At 42.9% G+C, this 19,285-nt stretch overlaps 1 protein-coding gene across 2 annotated transcripts in view; it reads right to left on the bottom strand.

The window, feature by feature from the left end:
• The window catches only part of LOC139532155 (double-stranded RNA-specific editase 1-like), a 59,252-nt gene that overhangs the window by 22,618 nt on the left and 17,349 nt on the right, over nt 1-19,285 (bottom strand). For both annotated transcript variants that reach the window (XM_071329369.1, XM_071329371.1), the window contains exons 3-4: nt 8,364-8,413; nt 3,618-4,209 (exon numbers count right to left, since the gene is read on the bottom strand). In XM_071329369.1, coding sequence (XP_071185470.1) covers nt 3,618-3,726 — 109 coding nt within the window. In that variant the 5' untranslated portion in view covers nt 3,727-4,209; nt 8,364-8,413. The remainder of the gene's footprint in view (nt 1-3,617; nt 4,210-8,363; nt 8,414-19,285) is intronic.

The raw sequence follows: 19,285 nt of genomic DNA, 5'->3' as shown, positions 1-19,285 counted from the left end.
CACTGGAAGAAAGTTGAAAGAAAACCAATAGAACAGGAGAATGCAAATGAGGAAGTCTTTATAAAATAATTGCTTCCACATTTCTATGGTGGGATTTACGCTATAGGCAACTTTGACGCAAGGTAAGATGTCTTTATAAAATAATATGAAGTAAAACGTCCAGGTTACAAACAATTAAAGAACAGGCAAAAATAGCGACGCTAATGATAGGCCTAACCGTCTTCTGGTAGACGAAAATGCTTTCCCAAAATCCTTCTCAATTAAATGTTAGCTACAAAGTAGCCTACGTCTACCTTGCAGAATGATATCATGATTATTTGCATTAATCCAGTGGCCATTTGTTTTGCAAACTCCATCTCATGTGCAACAGTGTTTCTGCTAACCAAACAGTGCAAGGTACCTGCACACTTCAATTAAAGGGTAACTACACAAAAAAAATCGAAACGTCATAGATTTTTCCCAGACCTCAAAGGTGGTCTCCTGATGTGGTTTAAGCATCCTTGTGGACTTTGAACATCCGATGATGTTGTTTTTCTATTGACAAAGTGTGAAACCTGTGTATTTCGGACTCAGTTGACAGCCTCATTTATCTATTTCAATAGCAGACCTACTATTAGCCTACTTGCACAGTACAGCTTGGGTTGGCCTGACTGTTAGAGACCAATATGGGATTGAACAATTTAGGTCATTTAGTGCATGCCACTGTTTCCTTCGCTGGGTGGGACAATTTATTTTTTTGTGTGCAAAATTGGATTATACCCACTTCTCCAGCTACCACTGATTATAGTGGCGGTGGTAGCAAAGCCAAAGCTACACCACAACCTAGGTTCATTAAATCATATGCCTAGAACAACCTAGAACGGAACGCAGCTATTTTAGGGTTCACTGGAGACCAGGATTATCTGGATACAGCAGAGCCACTTAATCAAGTATCACTATCAACCCCCACCTATCAGAGAAGAGGATACTGCTATGTCTGACAGACAGACTGACGGAGATTCGTGACGTACGGCTCAGGCAGACTAGACAGACGCATTCCTTTAGCGTCACGGGGCAGCCAGGTACGTCTCACAGAGGAGCCGTGTGCGCTGTCCATCCGCTGACCTTGTCTGGAATTCACTCTCCTCCCCAGTAGATTAAACTCACACGTCACCTCACCTCGCAGCACACCAGTTAGCATGAAGGTACAGCGGAAATTACGGTACGCATAGCTTCCCAGTGTGCAGGGTGTAAACAGTGGGGAAATTCTTTGTAATATTGTTTTAACTATTTACCTTGTTTTTACAATGGGTTAGAGCTACATTTATGTATTTTATACATGGGGCAGAATGAGACAAAAGTAATTGCTGCGTTGCCTTGTGAGTGTTTCAAGATGACAGGGAATCTGCATTCAAATATTATGTGAGGGTTGTGCTGAGTAAGCTTCAGAGTTATTAAGCCACTGAAATATTAGCAGCCATTGACAATCATGTCTAAACCCAACGAAGTGAGAATATTACAAAAATGACTTCAGCAGGCAGCACAGCACATTACAGATAATGCTCTGAGAGACAACAATATCTTCAGTCCCAAATATACTCACTAAATGTTCCACTACAATAGATTTGATTTACTCATTCAGTCACGGGAGGCTGCTTTATGCCAGAATATTAAACGTGTCTAATAATTAAAAGGTTCTGCTGAACTTCCCTTTAATTAATTCATATGATTAATCTGCCAAGGTGGCAACTCATTGTTTACCTCTTGACAGACTATTATAGCAACAATGCAATAATCCCTACTGGCGGCCTTCCTCATAATGCATCAACAGATAGATTATTATGTCGCTCTGAGGAATCAGACCAAGCACTTCAAGAAATCATTGGAAGACTGGGGGAAAACTAGATTCCTCTAGTTTCTTATAAAGTTAGACATTGTCTATAGCGCTCTTCAGCTTGTAGCCCTGAGCAAGGCAGTTAACCCACTGTTCCACCGGGCTCCGAAGACGTGGATGTCGATTATGGCAGCCCCCCGCACCTCTCTGATTCAGAGGGGTTGGGTTTAAATGCGGAAGACACATTTCAGTCGAAGGCATTCAGTTGTACAACTGACTAGGTATCCCCCTTTCCCTTTCCTAAAAAACGGAAACGAGTTACCTCTGGTTCGTTCAGCCATTCCTATGGGGAAAATGAATGGAGAAAGAATGGGGTTTTGGCATAAACGCCAAAAATAAGGTCTGAGGTCAACACGGCCTTAGATCTAATACGCTTTTTAAAAATGACATAAATGCTTTAAAAAATCACTAAAAGTGACATTAGCTGGTGAAGATTATCTGAAAGAACAAAACATATAAGATATCCTCAGCCTGTGTTTACCATAGACCTTATTTTTAGCGTTTATCCCCAAAACCCCCCTCCCCAAAAACATTCATTTCCCCATAGGCTTTGACCAACGAGGCATGGCGGAGAGACGCTATTACTATTTCTCTCTATACCTTCCAGACTCTATATAGGGTGAACAACCGAAGAAACAAGTGCACAAGAGTTCATCCACTTCAGGAATATTATTTGATTTGTGTATTTTTTATAAATCAACACTATTCAGATCATTTTATTTCACTAAACCATCACATTCCTAATCTCCTTTCAGTTTCCCTTTCTATAGTAGAGCTTTGGATCTCAATGACTGTGTATGACGGGGACACGTTACAGTACACAAAGAGACAAAACTGCCTATCGCCATGCTGTATCCACGCTCCAGAGATTAAAGCCCAGGAGTGGAAGGAGGGTTTATACTTCCCGCATGGACACCTCTCTGAATTGAAACTCCTATCTGCTCGTCTTGCAATAGACTACCGGCTCCCCCATCGTTGCAGAAAGTTAATATATCTGCCTATTGCCATCACCCAAACCAACGGGCGTGGAACTGAACCTGTATCCTGTCATAGAAAATGACAGAATACATAACGCGTACTGTCTATAGTGTGTGAAGTCTGAGTGGCACTGACAGTACGGTTCAGAGTTAAATGTACGACAACTATAGTGCTGTTTAAAGGGGAAAAACTAGATCCATAGAGAAAATGACAACAGATGTGTGGCCTGAGGCAGGGCCGGTCCTGGCCGTTCTGCCACCCTAGCATGACTGCAGCTCCTACTAGAATAGTCCAAGTAAGCAAGATTATATGTGATATAAACACAGTTCTAGATCCTTCTAACACAAATACGACAATACAAATAGATGTTTCTGTTCCTGTGGAAAATAAAGTAATACTATTCTACTACAAATACAGGTTTGCCTCAAAAACTTTGAACATGCATTTAAGGCACTCAACCACAACATTGTACATTTCTAAGCCTGAATTCTCCACCATATAATCATCACAAACTCAATGACATATTTCCAGTATCTGAAAACTGCCTGCATCATTCTCAGACACAACATACGCAGTAATAACGCTCACAACTCTGTAAATACCAAATACACAAGCACACAAGAGCAATCCTTGCATTAGTCAATCAACCAATACATCAACGTTACGTACAGTCACATAAAAAGAAACAGACCTACAGATACACACACAAGCACTCCCCTCCACACACACAATGCCTATCCCTCCGAGCTATCCTGGAGAGGAGTACCTTTGCGCTCGGAGCGTTTCTTGCGCCTCCTCTTGAACCTCCTCCGGATCAAGCAGTAATAGGCCCCCGCGGTTCCCACGGCCTGGGAGCCATCCAGAAACAGAGCCATGCCAAACAGGGCTCCTCTGTTGCCCCTAAGCAGTCCTTTTGCCCCTTAGGCTGCCCTGTTGCCCCTAGGCTCTCTTTAGCCTGGAGAGTCTAGGAGGCACTGCACTTCCCCTCCCTCTCTCACTCCGCTAAGTACTGTACAGGCGCCAGGCGCAGACCCTCCCTCCTTCCCCTCACACTCAACTTTGGGAGGAGGAGGAAGGGCGAGGAATAAGTGGAGGAGGGGCAGTCAGGCTATGACAGAGGAGGAGGAGGGTGATGTCTGGCTTGTTGATCCAGCATGGTAAACAGCTGTCAAATGAATATAGCAAAATACGCCTCTCTTTCTTGCTCTCCTCTCTCTCTCTCTCTCTCCTGTCTGTCGTTCACACCCTCAGATGTCATGAGCTTTGCCAGCCGGTACTTTTACATGAATGCTGTAAAACGAACCAACGTCACTCCAGTGGTAGCCAATACTCGCCCTCTCCTTACGGACCCTCGTGATCTGAGGAGACACATGTCACAAGTCACATATGTCACATTCAAAGGATCTATATTGTCCCATTGCTGTCATGGTGTCACAGTTACCCCAGTGTCACATTCAGGTATTGCCTAACACCTGTCCCCCATCCAGACCTCTCTAATCCTGGGGGTAATTATTGTCCTGACATGCACCAGTGGCTCCCTGGCTGGGTGTCTGTAGAAGCGCCACACCACTTAGTGTCCATGTCTACTATCATTCAGGGATCAGCTAAATCTGGCCTGGAATTATAATGAAACTCCCCACCCTTATAAAGAGAGGGAGATTAGCTGTAATTGTATTGTATAATTGTATAATTGTATATTAATTACAAATACAGTAAGAAAATACATACAAGTAGTGCATTGTGGGTTTCGTGAAAACACCCAAAAGACGGTATAACTTACTAGTGGACCTCTGTCTCCCTCCAGTGAACAGTGAACGCGATCCAGATATTTTGGAACCAAAACCTGACATGGTATCATAGAGTTTCTTAACCCAGAGGCACAACATCGCGAGACTTCCGGGAATGCTTGCGAAACAGACCAAACAGACCAGGCCGGAGTTTTGGGTTTGAAGAAGTCAATGAGAGAAGTGAAGAATTCTACCTTAGTTGTTACTTTTGTTACCTCGATTATAACCAATGTCTTACATAGTTGAACATGTTACAACTCCAACCTTCGTGAAAGTGACAAACTAACACGTTTTCATTTTCGACAAAGACAACTTCATATCGAAGGAGCGCCTTTTATTTGACGGCCTGCACATGCACAGTTAGACGCGATGACGGCCATCTACTGATAGTAATGCTGTACCAATGCCAGATGAGAAACAGGTTCTCAGGCCTACACTGCCACCTTGTGGGGTGTCTTGGAGTGGTGCACCACCACAAATGAACCAAGCCCATTTGAACAACATCATAATCGACCCATTTCCCGGCCGCGTCATGAAAAGTTGCACGCCGTTTCGAATCAGAAAGGGGCTTGTTTACATTGAAGGGAATGTGAACACATACAACTTCAGATGCAGCTCATGTAAGTTAATATACTTGTACCTGTATACGGGTTGAAAATGGCAGATTTGGGCATTAATAAGTGCCTGAATTGGAACACATTGGTTGTACAGTAACGTACTATCAATAACGTCAGATCTCAGGCTCTGCGATTCACAGCATTGTATGGGTTTTGACTGACAGACATTCTGAACTTGTGCACCCCATGAATAATTTGCCCCCCATCTTTTCCGCTAATTGGGCAACTTTTGCTAATGTTTTGCTGTCTGAGTGATGGGAATGCTGTATATTAAGAGGACTCAATGTCATTTAAAAGACGAGACGTCGAAGATTATAATAAATACCGCTTTGACGTCATATACGAGCAAGCCAAACACCCGTCCAAAGGTGCACTTCACATTTCAAATCATAAAACTCATGTCAAATACAGTGTCAACGTTCATGATCCGGATGTTTGATGTACAGTTACAAGATGACATGGCTTTATACCCTGGGTTGTTCTGAACAGAATGAGCCTGTGTTTGTCTATTGTGAAGAACACGCACCTAAATGCACTCATGACTCCTTTCTATGCTCACCAAAATGACAATTTGTTTCTCTGATTTGCCCTGTGAAAGCCTATCACTGTAAGATTATATTTTATAACTTAACTAGTCATGCTGGCAATAGAACAAGCTTTCCAATGATGCCCACCTGGTCCAGATTGCGATTTGTAATGGGCCGCTTTTCGATTACGTAAACAACAAAAGTAATTGTGTGTGATGGGGCGGGTTGTCTTCCAAACAAAACAACTACAAGTGTGCTTGCTCTAGTTCCTCAACGGCACAGCTAGGAGACCTCAAAAAACCACCGGAAGACTATTCTTTGAGTCATAAAAGTGCATTGAAATTACATAGGAACTGTGCACACGTTGGTGAGGTGTGTGGCTACCTCTCACTCAAACCCTTTGTCTTCTCACTCAAACCCTTGTCATTTTTTTGTCTTATGTTGCCCCTACTCCACATTTTCCAGGCATATTCTTATCATGTTACTGAATGTATCCAGAGTATTTTCAGATGTTGTTATCAACAAATGCGGCGAAAAGTACAGTAAATGTAAAACGCACATCAAATCAACAGTGTAATGTTTGGACCGAGTCTCACGTGTGTCATCAACTTTGGTCGAATAATTTCCCCATAATCTCCAAACGGTTCCCTTTCTATTGCGTGCATGCTCATGCATATGCATTTCATATTTCTTCTGGAAGAAACATTTCAATGTATCCCTATCCATACAGGCCAATTCCACACAAGTCTAAAGGGTTAACAAACACGTAATAACATGGTTATCCTCTACAACATTGCAGATGTCAACGGATGATTGATTACCTAGCAAGCTAGCAAGGCAAGGTGAAATATCACAAATAGAGATAGATTAAGCCAGAAGAAGAATATACTTGTCGATCATAGCTAACCAGTCTTGTGCGTTTACACAGCAATCATTCCCTCACTGGTAAATTTGTCAAGGTCCCGACATCAGTGTATAGCTATTCTGCTACAGGGCTTTTTGATGCAAGCATACGCACGTATGTATCACTTAACTTGTAAACAAAACATTTCTCTATATAAAAGTTGGTTATACAATGCCAAAGTCGGGACACAAATACTTTTTTTATTATCCATTTTGTATTTATATTTTTAAAGCCTGCTATTTTGTTAATCCTTAGAGAAAATGACCACAGATGTGTGGCCTGAGCATGGCCGGTCCTGGGCAATCTGCCACCCTAGCATGACCAAAAAACTGCAGCCCCTACTAGAATAGTCCAAGTAAGCAAAATTATTTTGAAAAGACATATAAAATATGGATTTTTCCAAACGTTGAAGTTAGGTTCAATTTAGGTTCTGAATGAAAGGTGAAAATACGTCTTTTCCGGGCGTTGAAATCAGGTTCATTTTCAGTTCTGAATGAAGTTGAAAAGGCGTAATTTATAGACTTCTATGTTTGAGCCAAAACAAGGCTGGTCCAGACCGGACAAAATCTGAACCAAAAATAGACGTCTATGATTGGTTCAGATTTGATCTGGACCAATAACCGACGTCCTTGGACGTGCAAATCAAGGCCGGTCTGGACTGCACCAAAAAAAGACATCCAAAAGGCGTCAGTGTCAGGCCGTGCTTACTGAGGTATAGCTTACAGTGTCGCCTGAAATGGAATTTGATGAATGCCCATCTATGTGAATTTGATGAATGCCCATCTATGTGAATTTGATGAATGCCCATCTATGTGAATTTGATGAATGCCCATCTATGTGAATTTGATGAATGCCCATCTATATGAATTTGATGAATGCCCATCTATGTGAATTTGATGAATGCCCATCTATGTGGTAGGCCCACCGTTTGTAAAACAGGCCGTTTCCTTGGCTTTATTAGTCCTGATTCCTGTGACCTAATCAATTTGGCTATTTAAGCTCTGAACATCAGCTACATGAACATATTTGCAATGTGTTTACACAGCAGGAAATGAAGCAGTATTTTCTTTTTTCGCTATGATCAGCTCGTAAAAAACTTGAAACTTGAAACCACTGATCATGGGAATTTAGCCCATGGGATCAAACTCTTGGACATCAGTTGTGAGTAGGCTGATTGTCCATTCCATATTGTCCATTTTACTTTGACCTGTCCTGTTTTTAGGATATACTGTTTGTTAACATGTCAGTGCATTTTTGTATTTGATTTGGCACCATTTAGGTTCGGCAATTTGATCTGAGAAACCTACATGATGTAAACGTTTCTGTCTCATTATGTTGGCAGCGATGCATCCTTCCAACAGCACCCTGGAGAGGCACACTGGGAATGGACAAGATAAATATTTAGTGTCCCTGACTTTGGCAAAGCGGGCACTGCTTATCACAGGGCGGCATCAGTGCTCACCTAAAAAGCCCAAATGCCACTGGTTGAGAGAAACTGTCATTGGTTTGGGGCAGAATTATGTGAGGTTTTATGTGTTGATGGAGGTGCATCCTGGTCAGTTTAGCTCAGAAAATGCTGCCACAGGCAGCCGCCTAAATCCTGCCTAACGAGCGGGCAGGCCCCTGGGCCTGAAAACAAAATGAAAAGTCATTCAAATTAGAAAATGGGTCACCCACCTGATTTATACCTGCTGAGGGCTCTGGGTGTAATTGGTGGATCCAGTGATCTGAAAAAATATATAAAAACAGTAAGTAAACCACTTGTACAGTTCAAACTGCCAAGCCTTTGCAGTCCTCTGGCTGTGGTAACAGTGGACAATCATGTAGTAGCATCAAACACCCACTAGATGGAACTCTTGAACTACTCACATTATAGCATTCTATGACATTTTGGTATATCACATTGAAATGCAGTGGTGTGGTGTCTGGGAGCCACACCGGGCACATTCATTAATCATGCTCCTTGGTCAGCTGCAGTATGATGCTGAATCACACCATTAATGCAGAGTCGGGGCTAGATCCCAACCTCTGACAGCACGGAATAGCCCCACACGACAGTAGGATCATTTCAGTGGTTGCTCGGTCCTGTTGAGAATACACTGTAACAAACAGAGTGTGATGACGATCAGAAGTGGACGCGCTAGGATGGCGAGTGTATGGGACTCCGCTCACTGCTCAGTTTGTCAGTGTTTCCACGGGGTCGGTCTGACTTGACGGCGGAGCTGCCTCTAACCCCAACCTGAAACAAGAAATGAACTAAGGACTGGACAGAATGACACTCTCCCCTTATCTAATATCAACACAGTTGACTTTCTCTCTCTCGGAGGACCTGAGCCCTAGGACCATACATCAGGACTACCGGGCATGATGACTCCTTGCTGTCCCCAGTCCACCTGGCCTTGCTGCTGTTCCAGTTTCAACTGTACTGCCTGCGGTTATGGAACCCCTACCTGTCCCAGACCTGCTGTTTTCAACTCTTAATGATCGGCTATGAAAAGCCAACTGACATTTATTCCTGATTATTATTTGACCATGCTTGTCATTTATGAACATTTTGAACATCTTGGCCATGTTCTGTTATAATCTCCACCCGGCACAGCCAGAAGAGGACTGGCCACCCCTCATAGCCTGGTTCCTCTCTAGGTTTCTTCCTAGGTTTTGGCCTTTCTAGGGAGTTTTTCCTAGCCACCGTGCTTCTACACCTGCATTGCTTGCTGTTTGGGCTTTTAGGCTGGGTTTCTGTACAGCACTTCGAGATATTAGCTGATGTACGAAGGGCTATATAAAATAAACTTGAGTTACAGCCTACTCTGGCAGCCCACAGAACTCAAAGTCAAAGTAACAGTTGTAGGTGCAGGGAGCCAGGGCCGGCCATATTCATCAGAAAACGAGACCAATTGAACATAGCATTGGTACCGTTACGGTAACGGGATACCCTCACTCGTGTCCTGTGAAGGAGTCGAACGCAGTGTGTGCTCTTGTTAAGCAGCGAATCAAGCAAAAATAAGCGTGTGTGTGTGTCTTATTCACAACATCTGAATGTAATTCCAGGGCACAGATGCTGCCTGCTGGACATCACAGAGATGCACTTCCTTTGACACATCACAACTTCCTCCACATTTTTTTTTTTTATTGGTGCGTGACTGTTATTGAAAGTTGTATTGTCAATCTTGTTTTGTATTTAACGCCACTTTAAATGTGTACATAACACTGCAACAAAATTTCCCCATGGGGACAATAAAGTAAGTAAGTAAGTAAGACAGCTGTAGGCATTCACGGCTCCAGAATAATGCTAACGAAGGTCCTCCATTCCAAAACGGCAGCTTAATTTACAGCACAATGATTTGTGCCATGGTTCCGATGTTTAAGCAGGACGCACTCTCGTGTTCTCTTGGCCTTTTCAACATCACCATGTATTAATTGCTTCACTTAAACAGCTCCGAATCTCTTGTTTGCCTCGATTTTCATCATAGATCATTCCAGATGTCAAAACAGTTATAAAGCCATGGAAGCATTCTGGGATGCATTGCACAGACAGTAATCTGCAGATAAGTGGTGATGAAGAAAAGGCACTCTATAGCAAACTGCCTGCTCTTTCCCCTCCTTCACTATCCTATCTGCATGCAGGTCTCGTCAATACTTTGACAGCTTAATCAGTTACTGGTGTCAGCTGCATCATTTCTCTCCCCCTGCACATCAAAATGCTAGGGACAAGGGACTAGGGACAGGGGAGAGTAATCAGCCCATTCAGTATCCAACCCGCTCCGAGGCTCTGCGTCCCAAATGTCACCTATCCTTCTACCTACCTATTGCACTAGTTTTGGCGTAACACAGGTTTCTTGACCCCCGCAAGGTCAAAGTTCGCCCCCCCATAAAAAACTAATGTGGAATGCGTCAGTTAGACTTACATCGATGATAGTCTTTCTGTGGTACCAAGGCATGTAGCCTATAGCCGTGCTTTAGGCATTTGACATTTTAGTCATTTAGCAGACGCTATTAGCAGACGCTATTTAGCTAATGGATATATATTTATTGGTAGGCCTATTTGGTCATTATTTTCTCATGTTAAGCCAAACATTTCACGAAGCTATACATGGTGTCGCAAAGCTGCCATGAATTAATGAAATGAAATACAGCATACTAATCAGCAACCAATATTTTTTGGTTTGTTTAAGCCCATTAAGAACTGTTCTCCACTAAAGATGATCTGTTTGCACCTGCCAATGAATTGCCTGTCCAGTATCCAGATTACATATCCCAGAGCTCCCTATACAGTTCATCTCTTTCCGTAACGTGCTGAGGCCGGAAAATAAGGAGAATGCGAGAGGCTCAATTAAAGACGTTACAGAACTGCGGCGTTTGAAGCACCACTCCCTTCTGCCCAGTTTCCCTGATGTTGCTACGGCAATCAAGCTGTTTTTACCATTCTGTTACTTCTGCGGAGAGATCGTTTTCGAAACTAAAACTCTACCTAAGAACAATGAATTAAACTCCCGGTCTGATTTGTGCTTTTGAACCCCTAAGTAAGCTCCACTCATTCCACTGGCACCGTCGTAGCCGTTACCCCGGCATTTGTTCACCGATATCCCCTTACTTTCAATCAATTATTTCTATTTCAAGGCCTGAGGCACTTTGATCAGTCACATTCTTGTGGCCCAAGAAACAAATACTTAGCTTCCTAGTGCATATGGAAATTAAAAATGTTTAGGAATGACTCTTTTGAAGATTGAAAAAAAATAGACATCGATGACAGGCACATGGGCCCCCACACCTTGCAGGGGCTGCAGGGGGTGTCCGGTATGCCAGTGGCTCTGGTCAAAAGTAGTGCACTACATAGGAAATAGGGTGCCATTTGGGACATAACCCATAGGGAATAGGGTGCCATTTGGGACACAACCCAGAGGGCTCGAGGGCTATGGGGTAGGTTACTCAGGCAGACCCACATGTGCTGAGGGTAATTTGGTGCACCAGTGATTCCATTTGATGCTTTATGGTGCCTGATGTTTAGGGTAATTTCCCTGTGCATAGAGAGACTGTGGTCACGAGTGACAATGGTTTGAAAAGTCAGTGTGTTCGACAGAGTATTGGTACAGTTTACAGAGTCCATAGTGCTTCTAATTGCCAAGGAAATATGACACAAAAATAATAATTAGCACATTTTGTGGGAGCCACATGCAAATAAACCCTGCACTAGCTCTATTTAAAAAAAGAAGAAGACTGGATATCTCCTCACTGAACCATGCAGAGAAACCAAACATTCCCAAAGTCTGTTTGAGAGGGTCTTTTTCTGAAGGTGGCCCTCGTAAAGGGCTGATAGAGCTATCCTTGTCCACAACCAGACCACAGAATGAGAGCGAATGAGAGGAGGAATACAATTTTGGCAGGTAGAAGGTTGCAGTTAACAGCGCACTTGCATATTGTATTGTGTGACGATGAGCCTATGGATTTTTCCCACCTTCTTCCTGAGGGGAGTTCACTTCCTCACTCGTCTGTTCCGACCCCTTGGCCTGTACGGTGATGTTGACTCTGTCAGAGTGCTCTGCTTTCGGACAGTCCTGATGATGAGCAGTCTAGGGTGGCTCTTTTAAACATGTGGGATTTAGTGTATACGGCTATTTCATTACAGTTTCACTTAATGGAATTCATGTTACATTAATGTTACATTGACGTTACATTAACGTTACATTGACGTTACAATGTGATGACCGATTTTTTTTCACTGTTAAGTATTGGTGTGTGAAACTTATACAGTAGCCTATGTAATGTTAATTTACAAGCAGAGAGAAACATCAAAGACATTCTCTGGTACTTTAGTGACTAAGAAAGCATTTTTTAAACCTCCCGCTTTGGGCTGGATGTGTCAATGTGTAGTTCACACATGCATAATCTATGAGCAGAATTACTGTCATACCTCAATTAGCCACAAAATCCCTAGTTTGAAAGCGACCGTTTTCTTGAAGCTGTGCCATGCCATTTCCCCCCACCTTGGCAAGGCCTCTAGCAATTTGAGTTCTATCCAATGAGGTTCAGCCCCTCGCATTTAAGTGACAGCTGGCAAGAGGTCTGCCCAGCGTTATCCAATGAGGTTGCAGGGCAGGCCCAACAACTCAGTGGACACAGCACAGAGAGAGAGAGAGACAGAGAGAGAGACAGAGAGAGAGAGAGAGACAGAGAGAGAGAGAGAGAGAGCAATGATGTGGCGCACATATATGATGTAGTACGCAGTTTTCGGGGACCACTTTTGGCTCGTGATTGCTATTTTCAGAACTACTGGCTAAAAAGCACACAATAATCTCTTTACGGGGCAATCTGCAGTTAAGCGGTCACCCACCAGCTCTGATTTGGTAAACAGATGAGGGATGGGACTGGAAAAATGTTACCCCTCTAAAATGCATAGACAGAGCTATGGATGCAAGGACTGCCCATCTGTGATCAATATGATAGTTTTAACCATGTTTTAAGGCTATACAGTGGCGGAGTGGTCTAAGGCATCTCAGTGCTAGAGGCGTCACTACAGACACCCTGGTTCGAATCCAGGCTGTATCACAACCGGCTGTGATTGGGAGTCCCATAGGGCGGCGCACAATTGGACCCGCGTTGTCTGGGTTTGGCCGGTGTAGGCCGTCATTGTAAATAAGAACTTGCTCTTAACTGACTTCCCTAGTTAAAAACGTTTTATTTTATTTGTATTTTTTACATTGTTTACAAACAAAGGAGTAAAACAAGCTTTTATTTTGGGTTCTCACATTGGTAAGACAACTGAACTAAGCTTATGAGGAATTTATTACAGTTACATTCTTCAAAAATGTATTCTTCAAAAATATAGTGAATTTAAAAGTCCAAAAATGTATGCAGCAATCACAGATTGCACCTTTAACAATCTGGTTTACGGTATTGGGCTGATGCACAGGCTCCAATAAATCCCTGAGGTGACAGTCTCTACAGAGAATGACTCCCGTGTGACCATCAAACCAGTTTTACGGCTCTCAGCAGTGAAACGCATGACTGAATATTATGGATTTATTTAATGCACAAGAGTAAAATCCCTATTCATCTATTCACCGCTGGTAACGTCCCTTTTAAATGATGATGGCATACTGATGGAGATATATGGCTATACATATTCTGCATAGCTATATCTGAAATACTGCATTGCTGCAACAGTAAAAAACAAAATATTTCTATGTTCTATTGTCACATACTCTGGATAGGTGCAGTGAAATCTGTTGTTTCACAGGGTCAGCCATAGTAGTACAGCGCCCCTTGGTGCAAATTAGGGATAAGTGCCTTGTTCAAGGGCACATCGACAGATTTTTCACCTTGTCGGCTCGAGTATTCGAACCAGCGACTTTTCGGTTACTGGCCCAACGCTCTAAAGCTTCTAGAACACCATTATATTGTCATTGATAATACACTACCACTATGTCTGGTGTAATTATCAAAGGACAGGCCTACGTACATATCCGACTGTACACACGATACATGCATAGTCGATTGTTCATACACTGTAACGAAAAACTGTAATTTATACAGTCATTTTGAGTATTGTCAACAGTAAAATACTCTGAAATGGTTTACTGCAGCATACTGTAAATTATGGTGCATTGTGGGAAAATGTTTGTGGGCGGGGAAAGAATTGCTGTATTTCCAACGGCACTGTAATCAACCCCACAGAATACAGTGCCGTACCGTATTTTTGTAGAGCCAAAAACCTTTTGACCACTAATAGTTGCATGGTTTGTTGTTTCTGGCTCATTATTAACATATTGTGAGTTGTGCCTTGTAAGAGGCTTTATTTGTTGCACCCGTGAGTGAGGATGCGGTAACCATTTTTACTCCTATGTGGTTATAGTGCCCCATCAATTTGTATAGGGGACAGAATGGAGTGGCAGCAAGTCTTAAACCTTAAACGGTTGAGCAATTTCCCATGTCCTTTTGTTCTGTTTAACCCTGTAGTTGCTGCCAGGATGGAAGCCTTCGTTAAGGCCTCTAGAAGTGCCACCAAATATTCATTAATATGGTGTAATGTGTAAACACTTTACCTAGCAGCCAACCTGCTTGCACCATTCGCTTGTAATTACAGTAAACTACTGTGAAATACAAACCCTCAATGAATTTCATTCATCCATTCATACTGATTAAGGTAGCGTTTACTTTTTTACAGTATAATACAGTACATTTTACGTCATTGTATTGTGTCATTACACAGTACTTGCTCTGATACCGTATTTCACAAGCATTTCACAAGCATTTCGCTACACTCGCATTAACATCTGCTAACCATGTGTATGTGACTAATAAAATTTGATTTGATTTGATTTATTTATACTACAGTAGGTGTACTGTAATATGAAATACAGAATTTGACTTGCCACCTAGCTGCCTGTAAACTACTGTGAAAATCATGGTAACCCCTTTAGTGTAGGGATACATACATAACCGATGATTCAAGGCAACACAGTAAGGGTGATGCCTGCCCTGCACACTATGTCTCTATAGTGCACAGATCAGCATGTTCCTATCAGGGTGGGGCCCACAGGGCCAGATGGCGCTTCTCCTGGTTTCTCTGCATTTAATCTGTTTTCCAAAAATAATTTCCAAGAGAGGAGATTAAGATTCAGGGGATTATATTACTGGGCCTACAGTATGACGGATGAGCACCTGCAGTGGGGGATGGCAGAAGAAAATAATCCACACAGAAATAAATCATTTGCCCTGAAGAAATAATAGAGAGATCCAGGAGAGGATGCTCGCCCCACTGTATCAGAATGCCTTAATCATTTAAATATGAGCAACCAGGATGTTATGTGGAAAACGGTGGAGCCAATAGCCATCACTCCTAATCTGTGATACCCGGAATAATGACAGTGGGAACTGAATCATGGTTTATTAAACTTCCTAGAGCTTTTTTTTACACAACACCAGAAAAACCTCACAGACAGGCCTCTGAATTTATGTTAATGTCACCTTTCTGTGTTATTTCGTGTCTGAGTTCACTAACCATCAGGGGAAAAACAAGTCCCGTAGGGGCAGGGAGTACAGTACACATTCTTCTTCACCTCACAGGTAGTGGAGATTTTTCACCTTTAGCCTTTTACTGCAGTGGGCTAAATCAGGGTCACACAGAGTGTTTCTTGGTAGTCTTGAACAAATACTTTGAAACCAAAGTCTAAACCTCACACACATGGTTATGGGCTTAAAAGCCATGTCAGACATAGAGTTGAACTGTATTACATTTTGAGTTTGCGTTGCAATATTACACTTTATATACATCACAGAAGACGGAAATATAACAAAACCGTTTGACATAGAAACACCAGATTTTCAGCGTTACATTTTTTTTTGTTTGTTTATTAATGATGAAAAATATGAATAACATTCCACCTACGAGGCCACTAGAAGGTGATTTGGTCATTTGACTGCAGGAAAGGGCTAATTGGTGAGACAAGGTACTGACTGCTATTGACCCGTCTTCTGACAAACATCATGTAGCATGGGAGGTCTGAGTTCTTGGTCTGTATTGACACTGTCTAAGGCTGCGTTTACACAGGCAGCTCAATTCTGATATGTTTTTTTTTCTTCTCACTAATTGGTCTTTTGACCAATCAGATCAGCTCTGAAAAAGATCTGATGTGAAAAGATCGAATATGATTGGTGAAAAGAGCAGATAGTGGGAAAAAAAATCTGAATTGGGCTGCCTTTGTAAACGCAGCCTAAGAGTATAGCTGATCTATGTCAGGTCTCCCCTGTCCAGATAATCTTATTTATTATTATCTAAAAAGTCACCACTCCTACACTTTATAAATACCTTCTGACTTGTGCTCCTTCTCAAAACTAAAATATAAAAAGCCAGCAAAGTGTCCCTTTGGAGTCATTTTACTCACTTCTGTCAATACAAACAACAGTGCTTCCACTGATACAGATGGTTTCTGATGCATTAAGAGACACAATGCATCGAGCGGTCCCGGTCTCCATGTAACTCTACCGTACTCTGGGGACTCATTCACTGTAGTGGCCGTAAAGAGAAAAGCTCAGAGAAATGTAAGCGAGATTTCACCCTGTCTGAGACCATGAAGAGCCAGGCCATGAAATCTGCCTTGCTACAGATGTAGGGCCTTCATTTGAGCCAGTTTGCTACAGCGGGAAAATAATCCTGCAGCAACAGGAAACGTGAATTATTATGTGGATTACAATTAATTTATATTTTTGTAGGGGTTGATACATTTTTCGTTAGTGCAAATCAAATCTGAAATTTCAGAGCGGGAAATTACCAACTTTAGAAGCCTTTTTTTTATTTTTTTTTACTCTTAATACACAAAAAAATTGCATTTCCTATGCAGGTAAATTCTCAGAAACAAAAGAGGGATCAAATTAAGGACACAAACAAATAGAGCCTTAAACTTTGAAAAACATATGCCACTTAGCAGACACTGTCTTTATCCAAAGCGACTTACAATAGAATATGATCCTAGAAAAGGATGTGCTCCCATTGCTGGGAGTGTTAAGCAATCATGCGAACACGACCCTGGACCAAGGACCATAAAACATAAATGTAACCTATTTTTAACTAGGCAAGTCAGTTAAGAACAAATTCTTGTTTACAATGACGGTCTACCGGGGGAACAGTGGGTTAAACTGCCTTGTTCAGGGGCAGAACGACATATTTTTACCTTGTCGGCTCAGGGATTCGATCCAGCAACATTTCGGTTACTGGCCCAACGCTCTAACCACTAGGCTACCTGCCGCCCCTACACTCTAACCACTAGGCTACCTGCCGCCCCTACACTCTAACCACTAGGCTACCTGCCGCCCCAAAGACCCTATCCCTTTTTGAGTTAGCTTTTCTAGCAGGCGGAATTCAATGTTCTTCTGGACAGACTTAAAAGCTGCTTAACACTCTCTCAAGGACACGCCTGTAGAAGCAGGCAGTACATTTGGCTACCAAGCAGGTCAGGAAAAGACCCCAGGGTGACACCACCACACCTCCAAGTTCAAAATGTCCTACAGCTGTGCAAATAGCACTTAATAAATATCCAAACCATGCAGAGTGAGTGTAAAAATCATGCTGAACCGATACCATGTGTGGTGTGTTATAAATCAGAAAGGGGTGGTGAATGGAACAGCGGAATCCCTGGTGGACAGAGAGATGTCTGGACAACAATACACACCCGACACGAAGCAGCTCAGGCTGGAAGAAGAGGCTAACATCTGATAATGTACCGCTCCAGACACTATTTACTATTTATGTTGTCTGTCTGCTGCCACGGCCCACATCTGCACTGCATTTCACGCGCGCGCACAGACACATGCACATGCACGCACACGCACACACACACACACACACACACACACACACACACACACACTGGAGGCGGATGATCGTGATCGAAAGGGCAGCAGTGGGATGCAGTGGCTCACACTCTCTGAAAAGCTCCAGTCCCAGGCCTGTCTAGTCCACATTGCCTGCAGTCATTTGCCAATGGAGGCCGCAGACAAACAGGCCTCCGACACAGTGACAGGGAGAGGAGGGGAGCGCGACAGAGAATGGCTCTCCCCTCAGGTGACGCAGTGAAGCAAAACCACCGTCAATCCCCGAGAGACAGGAGAGTGAGGTAGAGCGTGTTATGTTTGTGAGGATTCAATCTGTTCTGTCAAAGCAGTCCAGCCATGTCCAGTCCAGCGTGCTACTGGACAAATGAAAGCCGACAGAGAGCAGTAAATAAAACGCTGAAAAAAAAGTGTTATTTGTCACATGCACATGTACAGTAAAATGCCTAACCTGCGAGCCCTACCCAACAGTGCAGTATTCAATATCCAAAAAGTATAACTATAAGAAAATGTAAAAAAGCGAATAAATACACTATACAGAATATACAAAAGTATGTGGACACACCTTCAAATTAGAGGATTCGGCTATTTCAGCCACACCCGTTGCAGGCAGGTGTATAGAATCGAGCACACAACCGTGCAATCTCCATAGACAAACACTGGCAGTAGAATGGCTCAGTGACTTTCAACGTGGCACCGTCATAGAATGCCACCTTTTCCAACAAGTCAGTTCATCAAATTTCTGCCCTGCTAGAGCTGCCCCGGTCAACTGTAAGTGTTTTTATTGTGAAGTGGAAACGTCTAGGAGAGACGGTTGCAACACTCACATTCCCGAGTTCCAAACTGCCTCTGGAAGCACAAGAACTGTTCGTCGGGAGCTTCATGAAATGCCTTTCCATGGCCGAGCAGCCTCACAAAAGCCTCACATCACCATGCGCAATGCCAAGTGTCGGCTGGAGTGGTGTAAAGCTCGCCGCCATTGGACTCTGGAGCCGTGGAAACGCGTTCTCTGGAGGGATGAATCACGCGTCACCATCTGGCAGTTGCATTTATACTATTGTTCTGTATATATATACAGGGTCAGTTCCAACTCCATATTTACAATGTGCAGGGATAATGGATCGATAGAGGTAGATATGGTGAGGGGTAAGGTGAGTAGGCAACAGGATATAAGACAAGCAGAGTAGCAACAGCTTGTATGTGAGTGGGTGTGCGTGTGTGTAGAGTCAGTATAAATGTATGTGCATATTACGTGTGAGTGAGCAGGTGAT

The sequence above is a fragment of the Salvelinus alpinus genome, chromosome 10 (assembly GCF_045679555.1).
Source record: "Salvelinus alpinus chromosome 10, SLU_Salpinus.1, whole genome shotgun sequence".
In the NCBI taxonomy this organism is placed as follows: domain Eukaryota; kingdom Metazoa; phylum Chordata; class Actinopteri; order Salmoniformes; family Salmonidae; genus Salvelinus; species Salvelinus alpinus.
Note: the sequence above shows the minus strand (reverse complement) of the source record. Positions and strands in the feature narration are given on the sequence as shown.